The sequence below is a fragment of the Neodiprion virginianus genome, chromosome 1 (assembly GCF_021901495.1).
Source record: "Neodiprion virginianus isolate iyNeoVirg1 chromosome 1, iyNeoVirg1.1, whole genome shotgun sequence".
Classification (NCBI taxonomy): Eukaryota; Metazoa; Arthropoda; class Insecta; order Hymenoptera; family Diprionidae; genus Neodiprion; species Neodiprion virginianus.
In genome coordinates, this window is record NC_060877.1 from 6,446,558 (window position 1) to 6,458,474 (window position 11,917).

General features: G+C 39.2%; 3 protein-coding genes and 2 non-coding genes across 6 annotated transcripts; 3 read left to right on the plus strand and 2 right to left on the minus strand.

Annotated features, from left to right (window-relative positions):
- The first annotated feature begins 233 nt into the window (after nucleotides 1-233).
- On the plus strand, nucleotides 234-2,985 carry LOC124307703 (dynactin subunit 4). The gene is made up of 9 exons (XM_046769671.1): nucleotides 234-639; nucleotides 716-786; nucleotides 858-1,060; nucleotides 1,167-1,309; nucleotides 1,392-1,551; nucleotides 1,628-1,811; nucleotides 1,885-2,080; nucleotides 2,162-2,352; nucleotides 2,422-2,985. Exons 1-9 carry the CDS (start codon nucleotides 511-513, stop codon nucleotides 2,639-2,641), a joined length of 1,497 nt encoding a protein of 498 aa, XP_046625627.1. The 5' UTR covers nucleotides 234-510; the 3' UTR covers nucleotides 2,642-2,985.
- Nucleotides 2,986-3,162: 177 nt separating this feature from the next.
- LOC124307757 (40S ribosomal protein S14a) lies at nucleotides 3,163-4,357 on the minus strand. Of its 2 annotated transcripts, none has more exons than XM_046769806.1 (4): nucleotides 4,214-4,357; nucleotides 3,745-3,895; nucleotides 3,557-3,644; nucleotides 3,163-3,444 (listed from the first exon to the last, which is right to left on the minus strand). In XM_046769806.1, the coding sequence occupies exons 2-4, from the start codon at nucleotides 3,891-3,893 to the stop codon at nucleotides 3,226-3,228; spliced, it is 456 nt and encodes a 151-aa protein (XP_046625762.1). In that variant the 5' UTR covers nucleotides 3,894-3,895; nucleotides 4,214-4,357; the 3' UTR covers nucleotides 3,163-3,225. The 2 variants fall into 2 exon arrangements, with proteins under 2 accessions (XP_046625762.1, XP_046625771.1); XM_046769815.1 differs by having other exon boundaries at nucleotides 4,218-4,294.
- LOC124307691 (protein disulfide-isomerase A5) lies at nucleotides 4,358-8,223 on the plus strand. The gene is made up of 9 exons (XM_046769645.1): nucleotides 4,358-4,498; nucleotides 5,026-5,252; nucleotides 5,383-5,587; nucleotides 5,681-5,901; nucleotides 5,986-6,259; nucleotides 6,391-6,691; nucleotides 6,815-7,017; nucleotides 7,098-7,269; nucleotides 7,423-8,223. Exons 1-9 carry the CDS (start codon nucleotides 4,469-4,471, stop codon nucleotides 7,686-7,688), a joined length of 1,899 nt encoding a protein of 632 aa, XP_046625601.1. The 5' UTR covers nucleotides 4,358-4,468; the 3' UTR covers nucleotides 7,689-8,223.
- A 225-nt stretch (nucleotides 8,224-8,448) lies between these two features.
- Nucleotides 8,449-8,665, minus strand: LOC124296825 (small nucleolar RNA U3). Its single transcript, XR_006906466.1, has one exon. It is a non-coding gene; the product is annotated as a small nucleolar RNA U3 (small nucleolar RNA).
- Nucleotides 8,666-8,826: 161 nt separating this feature from the next.
- Trnas-aga (transfer RNA serine (anticodon AGA)) lies at nucleotides 8,827-8,908 on the plus strand. Its single transcript has one exon. It is a non-coding gene; the product is annotated as a tRNA-Ser (tRNA).
- Nucleotides 8,909-11,917: the final 3,009 nt, after the last annotated feature.

The following is an 11,917-nucleotide window of genomic DNA, read 5'->3' on the forward strand; positions in this document are numbered from 1 at the left end:
GCTCGGGTCTAGAACTCGAATTATTCGTGTCTCCGACTTCGTAGCGCTCTTTGATATGAAATAGGTTTTTGGAACTAATTTTTGACGTAACAGAATTGACTGGAAAATTTTTGGAGATTCTTTCTTCACGATATTCTGGTGGATCGAGTCCAGCGAAATAAAATAGAGAATACCCCTAAACAATACCGGTTAACCTCTAAATTTCAGTCGGTAATGCAGATGCGGTTTCTTGAGCGCTGTCGGCGGATGTGGAAGGAGGGCTGTATGCAGAATTCTAAATTCTGATCACGGATCCGTGGTGTAACCTGACAGCTGACAGTTGACCGAAGGAGAAAAGAGTGCCTGATAAAGAGACCAGACTATAAGGCTAACCCGTTAGACTTTCAATCGCTATTACATTGTTAACTCCGTCGACGAACAATGATAACCGAGACTGTTGGGCGTCTTGGTAAAAATTGAAGCACATTATTTTGTAAACCGCAGCTCTGATCCAATTTGCAATAACCAACAATGGCGTATTTATTTCAACCGGATTACGTGCGCTACGTGTGCTCATGCGGTTCTGTAAAACCAGTATCAAAAATATACTTCTGCCGTCACTGTCTGAAAGTACGTTGCGGCTACTGCGTTTGTCACGAGGTAATTACCATGAATTTATTCACGTTTTTCAACCACCGACACTACATACAACCCGTCTTTCTCTCATGACAATTAGGTCGACTCGCACTACTGTTCAAACTGCATGGAAAATCTGCCGTCTCCTGAGGTTCGACTCAAGAAAAACAAGTATGTTGACAGCAGGATCGATTCAACGACAAGCTATGTACCTGCCTGTATTGATTATTACCTTATCCTAGGTGCTCTAACTGCTTCGAGTGTCCCTGCTGTTTTCAAACACTGTCCACACGTGCTGCTCCTGCACCTGTGAGGGCAGGTGGAAACCCGAGCGTTGAGGACACCAAATCCCTTGCCAAACCTCCTCCGAAAAAAGTTTATTATTTGTCCTGCTCATTCTGTCGGTGGACATCTAGAGATGCTGGAATTCCTGATCAGTTTGTAGGTAAGTCTGAAATTGTCGTTAGTCAATTGCTCAAAGTATTTATGCTGTTGGAGGGGAAGAGAACAACGTTCCCTTACCTTATCCTTGGATATTGTTTTCATCGTAGCAACCGGAGGATGGCCGGAGCAGGAGAATCCTCATTCGGCACGGATCGTAGCGCTCCTAGAATATCACAAGATTCTGGCGTCAAGGGAACGGCAACAAAGCGAACGGAAGAAGTTTCATCCAAAGCGTACTTACATGCAATTTGTGGGTTACCCTATCGATAGTTGTGAAGTACATCTCATTGTTTGCATTGCAGTTTTATTCATATTTAATCTTTTAACTCTAGGAGAAATTCGCGATGTCCTCCGTTATGGTCCGAAAACGTGCAGGCCTGTGCCCACTGCCACAGTCTCAGCAAAGTGACTATCCGCAGCCAGCCGTAGCTTCAGAAGAGGTCGAAGAACTTTCGCCAGATATTTTCACCCAGCCGCTTGATATTACTAAGAGTAAGTCATAGTTTATCAGTAAAGAGAAGTAAATTCGTTCAACCATTAATAAAAAAAAATTATATATTTGATGCAGTAACAACTCTGGAGCAGCGTTTGAAACATCCTGATGTACAGGCCGAGGAAATAAATCAGCTGAGACCGCAGCACAAGCAGTTCTTGATGAAACGTTCGCAGCGTTGCAGAGTCTGTGAACATAACGTTTGCAAACCGGAGTACAGCCCACAGTCGATCAAATTTAAGATTCAGCTCGCTGCTTTGTGAGTATAGATTCGGTGGACAGTTTATTAACAATCGGAAATCCACCACAGTTGATTTGAATTCTGATTTTAGTTATCATATTCCTGAGGTACGCATTGTAACTTGCGAACCATTGCGTATTGGCCAAACAAGCGAATTACTGCTGAAACTTTGCAACCCAACTCAACACCAGACCCAAATCATGCTATTCCCACTTTCGACTTCGATTACGCCAACCACCGTTACTGCTGCGGGTACAAAGGAGGTTGATCGTGAAAATATGCAGTTGGTAAGAATCTTATACGTACTTCAAGTTGGCTGCGATAAACTGTGATGTTAATTTATCAGATATTGATTTACTTCTTTTTAGGGTTGCGAATCTCCAAACCTTCTGCCTTCTTTGGTGCGTCAAATAACAGTGACCGAAGACCCAAAACCGTTAAAATTAAGCCCACAGGCGGAAATTATTCTGCCCGAAAGTATCCTGATACTTCCACCCAGAGATGATGCTGCCGAGTACGACGATACTGGAGATACACACAATTTCCAAGATGATCCTAAGTAAGTGTCAATGTAGCTTAATGCTAGGTATTCTACGAATGTCGTATTTTATTAACCTTTTTTCAATAGACTTGTGGTGTGGAGAAAAGGGAACAAGGCAGTAATCAGGCTTCATGTTAAACCCAATGAGGATGAGCAGATCGAAGAAGGAAAGGAAATAACAGTAGGATTCGTTATGCAGTATGGATATGTCAATACCATCGCAACTCTGGAACACAAAGAACCGCAAAAACTTGATTTGAAGATAAAACTATTTCTCAGCATTGGCAAACTAGTTGGCTCTACCTAACTGAAGTTAAGAATTATTCTCCTTTGAAGGAGAGTTGCTTTATAAAAACACTATTGCCTTCACATAACTAATCTGCTGAAAATTATTTTAGCAATTTGTATAGATTACTTTATTTACAGCTGCTAAATGTAATCTTCCGCACTCTGTCCGCTAATTTTATTCAACAACTTGCTTAACTTATTAATCGAATTCAAAGAATTTGAATCATATAAATGAATAATGTATTACAATTTCATACGTACTCACCATACCTAATAGCGAGAAGTAGATCTCGTGTATTTAAATTCTTACATGTACCAATGTAATAAAAAACATCAATTAATAATAAAAATGACTTGAAATCACGATTGCTCTAAATATTCTATTAGACTGTGAAATTCCACTTCCTGCATCTGATATTTCCTTGAATATCAATATAAGAACTCTGAAACATCCCAAAAATTTCCACGTCACTCTGGACGTTTCACGTACATGAGCAGGTTCTCGCGGCAGAAAGTGATTGGAGGTGAAAAGTGACAATATTGAATTTACTTTTTTATTAGAATTAGGTAGTGAACCATGTACAGTACCACAGTAATAATAAATTACAGCCTGCGACCACGGCGACCACCCTTCCTGCGGGTTGAATCCGAAGGGATAGGGGTTACGTCTTCAATGCGGCCAATCTTCATCGACGAACGAGCAAGAGCTCGGAGAGCAGACTGTGCTCCTGGTCCCGGGGTTTTTGTCTTGTTGCCTCCGGTAGCCCTCAATTTAATGTGAAGCGCTGTGATTCCGAGCGATTTACATTTTTCGGCCACATCCTGGATAGCATTAAAATGTAGTGGAACACCATTTAGCAAGTATTTTCCACAGTTCAACACCAGCAGATACGGGCTATTGGCAGTGAGGGAACAAAATTTGTAAAATCTGTACCTGAGCAGCCAACATAGCGGCATAGGGAGATGCCTCATCACGATCAGCCTTTACCTTCATTCCACCGGTGACGCGAGCGATGGTTTCCCTGTGAAAATGACAACAGGTTAGATAACCTCAAAACTGAGATAACGATTCGCAGGTTATGTTGCATTGAAATTTGATGGCGTGATAATGGGTTATTATACCTGCCAGACAAGTCTGTAACGTGGACAAAAGTGTCGTTGAAGCTCGCGAAGATGTGTGCAACCCCGAAGACGATTTCTCCCTCTCGAACTTGGGGACCGAGGGATACCTGGACCTCCTCCTTCTGAACCTTCCCTCTTTTAGGAGCCATTTCTGTTTGGAAGAAGCGAATAAGGCAAAGGTCAGTTTGATGCAATTGTTGGCGTCGGTGCGTGAAACTTTATAAAACAGTCTAACGAGCGACGAAAAACACAATTGGTTAAGTTGACACGATATATTTATCGCTGACAGCGATCAACATGCAACCGTTCTGAACACCGTGCACTTTTCATCCGGACGCATCTCGATGTATGCAGAGTATATTTACTTTCACAGTGTTCCCAAGCTTTTCGGAATGATTAACGTAGGTGAACGTGTCAATATTCGAGCTAAATACTCAGTTGTTCTTCAGTTATTAGTTGCAAAACGTACCTACTACTTAACCTCGAAACAGGGATTCCGAAACAGGAAATGGAAAAGGAAAGCAGAGCCCGAGAACACGATGGGCTGATATCGACGCTCCGAGATTCGATAGAATCGATTCTCACGACTCGAAGTTTCGCGCACTTCGCGGCGTGAAGTGAACCTTCAGTTTTGGTTATAACGCACGGGTCGGGTGTATTGTCGTCGAGAATTGCGAGGTTAATTTTTCGAGGAAATAACGAATCGTTTCACCTCATAGCAAACATGAATCGGAGCATTATCCTTGTTTTATTGGTGAGCACGCTTCTTTCATCATAACAAATCTCGTTACGTGTGATTCAAGAGGTATGAGACACCGGTTTACGAGGACGCCGCGTGTCACTGACCTTCACATATTTTTTACTCGTAATTTCGAGCGGTATTTGCCTCGTTCCTCTTTCGTATTTTTTGCCTAAAGTTGTGTCGGTACCACAAAATTTTTTATTTTCTTATTATTCCTCTTTATTGAGTTCCAACAGAACCAGTGAAAAGTATGTAATTCCAGCAAAAAGTAAAAGAAAAAATAAACAAAGCTTATCACTTTTGCTGACATCAACCTCGTTTGATATTTCAAAATCACAAGCAATAATAGTAGTCTTCCGTAACAATGTTCTCTCACTAGAAAATGAATCAAACATTGTGTTTCGAAGCTCTGTAAGAGACATTTTGTTTTTATTCATCTGTGAAACTGTGACTTGTTTGATATCAGATTTTTTCAAAATTTCGATTCAAATAAGCCAAACACTTGAAGCTCATCTAGTTTTGTGTTCATTACTCCACAGATCCTTTGCCAAATTCCCGACTTTTTTGCCAAACAAAAGAATCAAAAGACTGTAATCGATGACATCGCCGATCTCAAGGATTTTAAAAAGTTGCTGCGAACCAAAAACAATGTTTTGGTTTGCTTTGTCACGTCTCAAAAACAGTCTTCAGAAGTATTGAAAGTATTTGAGGAGGCGGCTGATGTTATCAAAGGTTCTGGAACAATGGTTCTCGTAGATTGTGCTGGGTAAATATTTGCTGACATTAATGAAATGAATTTACTACAACTCCTAATTCATCATTATTTATTTTGATTCATGAATATCAGCCAACACAAAGGTACATGCTTCGTCATGCAACATTTTCTTTTTTTTAAGGAGTGGAAAAAAGATGTGCAAGAAGTTGAAAGTATCTCCTGAGCCATATATATTCAAACATTATCTAGATGGAGATTGGAACAAAGACTATAACAGAAGAGAAACTGTCACTTCTATGGTAAATTTCATGAGAGATCCATCTGGAGATCTTCCATGGGATGAAGATTCGACTGCACTTGATATTCTCCACGTTCCAGACAACAATGTGCGTGAAAATTTGCATCGAGTATCGTGGATTTCATTTTAAAATGCTGAGCTGGTCATTGAAATGCTGAAAATATTGAAATTAATTTTTCAGGCACTAACGAAATTGTTGAAGAAAGAGACACAGCCAATTTTAGTAATGTTCTACGCACCATGGTGTAGCTATTGCAAATCACTTAAACCGGAATACGCTGCAGCAGCGACTGAGTTGAAGGGCCATGCAATTATGTCTGCTATAGACGTTAACCGACCAGAGAATTCTGGTGTGCGCAAAAAGTACAATATAACAGGTTTTCCAACAATGCTGTACTTCCAGTAAGTACCTATCTCATCACGGACCGGACAGATGAATTTTCAGTGATAAAAATATCACTCATTCTATGTTTTTGTCGTCCTTAGCAACGGCGTTCAGAAATATACCTATGACGGAGACAACAAGAAGGATAGCTTGGTGAACTTTATGAGAAACCCAGGTGCCGCACCTGTCAAGCCCAAGGAAGAAGAATGGTCCGATACTGACAGCGACGTTGTGCATTTAACGAGCCTCAACTTTCATCTAGTCATCAAAGAAGCAGCATCGGTTCTTGTCATGTTTTACGCTCCATGGTGCGGATATTGTAAAAAAATGAAACCAGAATATGAAGCTGCTGCAGCGAAGCTCAAGCAGTTGAACGTAAGTGGTGAATCGAACACAGATGCAATTTGAAAAGCTTGCAACTTGAGATGCCTTTCAGCAAAAAGCATCTTATTATTAGGTAATGAAAACATGTTGTTATAAAGCTGGTCGTTTTATCAAATCATTAGGTCAAGGGAATGCTGGCGGCTTTGGATGCGACAAAGGAAAGCAGTCTGGCAAAGTTGTACAATGTTAAAGGATACCCCACACTCAAGTACTTTGTGTATGGGGAACACAAATATGATGTCACACTGAGGGATACAAATGCCTTGGTAGAATTCATGAAGGATCCTAAAGAACCTCCTCCTCCCCCTCCTCCTGAAGCTCCATGGTCACAGCAGGAATCTGCGGTTGTTCACCTGACTGATAGCGATTACAAACAGTTTTTAAAAAAGAAAAAACACGTCCTGGTCATGTTTTACGCTCCCTGTAAGTACTAATTTCTAACCAATTTAATCAATATTAATATCGTTCGTGTACTTTCAAAATAAATTAATTACTGTGAACCTGCTAAATCATCGTCTAATCGTCAGTCGTTATGTTTTATTAAAGGGTGCGGCCATTGCAAGAAAGTCAAACCAGAGTTCACAGCGGCTGCCGAAAAATTCAAAGGCGTATCCAAAGTCGAGTTAGCGGCCGTCGACTGTACCGTGAACACGGTCACATGTAATACTTACGAAATTCAGGGATATCCGTCACTCAAGTATTTCAATTACTTTGACAAAGCCGTAAAGAATTATGTCGGAGACAGAACAGTCAGTATCGAATACGTGTATTAGATATACTATCGATAATAACTCATTCGACTGATTTTTATTTATCACAAAAATTTCAGGCGGAAGATTTCGCAAATTACATTATATCCCAAGACGAATCTTTAGCATCCCAGCAAAAGGCCGAGTGGGATATTCATCAAGGGGCTGAGCACATCGTTCATTTAAGTGACATTAATTTCGACGAAGAATTGGACAGTGGTCAACCGTTGTTCGTCATGTTTTATGAACCAAGTAAGTGCTTCCACGTATCAATATACGAAACTAAGATTTTCGATTCCATTGAAAAGTGTGCATTATCTTCGGAAAAAAATTACAGCATGATCAAACGCGACGCATTCGATAATTCAATCGTAAATTTATCGTTCTCTCGTTTCTTGTTTACAGAGTGCGAATCTTGTAAGTCAGCACAATCTAAGCTGGCTCAACTAGCAGCCGAATTGAACGCAACAGGATCCGATGTACGGATTGGAGCTTCGGATTCTACGCATAGTCCCGTTGTGGAATTGGCGTACAAAGTAAAAAAATATCCGACATTCAAGTTTTTCAATAAAGGCAAATACGAGAGTGATTATGGTGGAAAAATAAGTGTACAAGACTTCTTAGATTATATTATCAAAGTCTCAAGAAAGAAAGTTCAAACTGAGCTTTAATGCTGCATTCTTTTATAATAGATATCTTTTTTTTTACTCGCCGTTTATGTTAACTCAAGAATTCCTTTTTTATATTGCAATATATTTGATTTTATATGTGATTTTCATATATTTTTGATTATTTATTCTCAGTACCTCAATTAACTGATGAGCATATGAATACGTCGTTATTAGTTATTTTTAATTGATTTATCACTTCTACCACTTTTTCACCCACGTATCGATGTATGATACTGTACAAACATTGCGCTGTAGTAACGTAAGCTATAATAATTGTCGAATCAAAGTGCTGCTGAGAAACATTGCAGATATTTTTATAAAATGATTTAATCACAATTTTTTTAAATCTCGCGCAACATTCTTACCAGATTGTCAGATCCGTCGAGAATGCACGTACGGTGTAAAATAACATCTTCAACTGTTGACAAAAACCCCAGTGTTGAACAATATCACAACACCTAAGTTAACAGCTAGCAAAAGTCTTTGATCTTATTAACACAACTCAGTATTAATAAAAGTAATTCATGACATCGTACACCGATTGATTGTGGTTGAATTTTAAGACCATTTCCTCCACGTTCATCAATTGATCCATGACTTCAGAAGTAGTACATCCGCATCATAAAGGCAATTGGATTTGCAGCCTCGCGGTGAAGATATGCACGTTAGGAAGACTCCGATCTAGCAGCAACTTGATCAAAAACTTGATCAGATCTTTGAGATTGTAATCCGTTGTTGTGTTTTGAATCGAACTAAAGTAACCACTCAGAATACTCTTCCTCCATGCCTCGAACACAGAATGTTCGAGGTGAACGATCATCGATGACCGAAAGCTTTGAAATCAAGTCAACACTTCGGGTCGTTCTCACGCTCAGAAGGAAGAGTTTTAACTCTTCATCATGGCTGCATCAACTCCACTGTTGAGTAGAGAGATTGTGAAGATATACTACAGAAATGATCCTGTGAAGTATGATCTTACTTCTCTAACGTTGAAACGCATGAAGTATAAAACTGCTGGTGCAAACTGTGTCGCGAGAATACCAAGGTCAGTTCGCCACCCAGTGAATAAATACGAAAGCATCGACGTAACACCTGCACACCTTCGACTTGAACATTGCGCACAACCGACGTTCTAACAGCAGTCGTGGCCGAGTGGTTAAGGCGTCTGACTAGAAATCAGATTCCCTCTGGGAGCGTAGGTTCGAGTCCTACCGACTGCGAGTCAATTTTTTTTTATGCAATGAGATGATTTTTTTCATCAATCAATGGCAGTCAATGCGTCAGATGGTATAAAAATACATCATCTGTTATTCGCGTTTGCGTCATAGGTAAACAAAATTTATTCTATAATAGGCATTCCACCCCAACTCAACTAATGATTTCTCCTCACAATTTTTCATCTTGTTCATCATTTTTTATAAGATTATCCTAACTCTAAATAGCACTCCCGAATTATTATAGATGCTTGTGTCTAGCCGTTTTTTTTTTTTTCAAGTCAATTATTAGAGGTCAGAACAGAAAGATACTTTTGAAATTTTCGAAAAAAATCTTCAAAATTCTCTAATCAAAGACGATCATTTTAGGTCAAAAACGGAAGTGGAAATAATAATAATAATAATAATGATAATACCAAATTGAGAAAATTCAGGAAATTTTGTTTTTTGAAATTAGTCAAATAGTTAGTTTAGAAATAAAAATAGTTGGTACTTCCGGACTTGGCCTGAAATGATCATCTTTGATCGAAAAACTTTTGAGAATTTTTTCGAAAATTTCAAAATGCCATTCTTTTTGTATCTTTAAAATTTATAAAAAATAACGACTGAAGCGAAAAATCTGAAATAATTCACGAGTGTTATTGAGAGTTAGTACAATTGCATAAAAAATTACGAACGAAATCAAAACTAGTGATACCTCATCAATCGTCGAGAAAAATCATTCGTCGAATCGGCATGGAATACCTCATAGATACTCTCCACGTTTACATCAATTCACGCAGTCGTCGCAATTATGAATTTATGCTATTTTTGTTTAACTTATTTTTTGCACGATAGATACATTATATAGAAGAGTTTCATAACGAACACGAGTCCTAGCATTGGCGTTCAGGGTAATTATACTTATTCGGATCTTTTTATTTCCATCAAAATTATAACGCATATGTATAAATGATGATAATTCTTATCGAAATAACTATCTAGAGATAAATATAAATGCAGATAAAATCCTCGTCTTGGGGACGACTGATACCTTTTTTTTGGAGCTGACAAATATTTTTTTAGGTCAAAACAATTTGACTCGATAGAAACTCTGAGCGGAGAGAAATTAATTTTTGTGAATTATAAAAATCAAACTTTTAATATTCCAATAAGATTTCTCCGTCAACGATTATTATTAATAGCATATAATCATTACATAATGAAGTCGAGAGGCGTTCGAGCCTCATCGCATCACTTCTGATGTACGTATTATTACATTGATAAATTGGCGCGCAACGAACAATAAAGATATATAATATGGGAATATTCCTACATGGAGAACAACAATTCTGTTATCAATTTTATCAGTACACACATCGCCATGCAGTTATGTATGCATCCGTAGATTTTTCACTACGTATATGTGGTATTAATATGCGACAAATATGTCATTATTACAACGTTGTATCGCGCAATGTACTAATTCGTTCTCCATTTTCCCAATATTATACATAGAGTCCTTCATTTATCGTTTCACGAGGCGCTGATTGATGATAAAAATCGAATTTTCGTCATCACATTTGCGTACTTCGAGTTGCTATAAAATAACTGGTGAAAAATAATCTCACACACAACGATAAAGGGTAAATCGAATGTAAAATCGTATCTCACTCCCTCGCCAACGTCCCAATTACCCTTGTGCTATTAATCGCCAGATACGTTTCATGGAGCGATAATCTATGCAGAGATACCTCCGGTATACCTACATATTATACCTACTCGGTACATATTAAAGTTTGTTCGCACGCCTCCGGGTTTCAGCGGCAGATTTCCACATTATTGTCAGCCTCAGGGTTACGACATGTAAGATTGCGCTAATAGCTGCCGAGAGTGTCGATTTGAATGTACGAACTCCTGCCTACTGCGAATAAATTTTCCACCCTCTATTATCCCTACATTGAAATTTTTATTTCCGGTTGCCGCTCAGTCCTTAACTATTTTCATTTTACATACAACATACACAGCGGAAGTTTCCTCGGGCTTAGGCTCGCTTTGCAAACGAAGAATGTTAATGGCGAGTCGTAAGATGGTAGATAGTGAACGTCGAGTCAAATCTCCGCAGGCCTGCATATATATACATATATACAGGTCATATATATATATATAGGTCATATATATTTATATATTTATGGCATCGTCTTTGTCTTAGGCTTTACGGGCAGCGATTGCTGATTGGAAGCGAGGAGCAAGGGGCCTGATCGGGCCGTCACGCTTGCATCTCGAGTTGAGAGGGGACTCGTCGAGTGTCTGGGCATATCGTTGTCGGTCAGAAATACGTAAAACGAGGGAGAGACTTTTGTCTCTTTGATTGCAAACGGCAATTGAGCCGACGGTCGAATCACGTTTGCGTCTCGTGATAGCGTGCGGAGCACGTGGTTACGTAGCTACTTGTTTTCAATCCTCGTGTTCGCATACTGCACACGATAGACGTACGTCTGTAAGATGTACTCTGTGGGCACGACAAACTTGTTAACTATGAGAAATAAGTACACGTACGGTTGTGTACATGTTATGTTTTATGTACACGTGTCTCAAACATTACGAACTGGTCAAACTGCGAGGCAACATTGGACGAATCTGGAACACGCGGTCTGTGAACAACACGCCGTTTGATATCGACAAAAGATTGTAGAGCAAGGCGATTATTTTTCCTTAATTCAGATTTTCAATACCAGGTTCGTCGATTTTTACACCGCGCATTATCAATTCAGTCCCAACAACTATCGGATCGAAACCAAAGCTTATATTCTCAAGTGCTTTTTACGACTTGAGGTGCAATCGTATAAAAACCTCACCATAGACTTGCTCAGCCGAACAGTTTCAAAGAGTTTCAAAATCCCTGCAGTTGGGAACCGTTAAAGATGTCCTCTATGAGCGAATATTCTTACAGCATTCGCGCAGTAAAATATAACTTTCGCTTTCCTTCTCAACTGCAGTATCACAATATACTTTACTACTCATATTCTAATTTAA

Bases quoted from the DNA above. Each gene is read 5' to 3' on its own strand.
- LOC124307691 (XM_046769645.1), top strand. From the start codon at position 4,469: ATGAATCGGAGCATTATCCTTGTTTTATTG. The intron at 6,692-6,814 runs GTAAGTACTAAT...GTTTTATTAAAG, and splicing joins GGTCATGTTTTACGCTCCCT to GGTGCGGCCATTGCAAGAAA. The intron at 7,018-7,097 runs GTCAGTATCGAA...CAAAAATTTCAG, and splicing joins ATTATGTCGGAGACAGAACA to GCGGAAGATTTCGCAAATTA.
- LOC124307757 (XM_046769806.1), bottom strand. From the start codon at position 3,893: ATGGCTCCTAAAAGAGGGAAGGTTCAGAAGGAGGAGGTCCAGGTATCC. The intron at 3,645-3,744 runs GTATAATAACCC...TCATTTTCACAG, and splicing joins GTTACAGACTTGTCTGGCAG to GGAAACCATCGCTCGCGTCA. The intron at 3,445-3,556 runs GTACAGATTTTA...AATGCTATCCAG, and splicing joins CCGCTATGTTGGCTGCTCAG to GATGTGGCCGAAAAATGTAA.
- LOC124307703 (XM_046769671.1), top strand. From the start codon at position 511: ATGGCGTATTTATTTCAACCGGATTACGTGCGCTACGTGTGCTCATGC. The intron at 1,310-1,391 runs GTGGGTTACCCT...TTTTAACTCTAG, and splicing joins AGCGTACTTACATGCAATTT to GAGAAATTCGCGATGTCCTC. The intron at 2,353-2,421 runs GTAAGTGTCAAT...TTTTTTCAATAG, and splicing joins AATTTCCAAGATGATCCTAA to ACTTGTGGTGTGGAGAAAAG.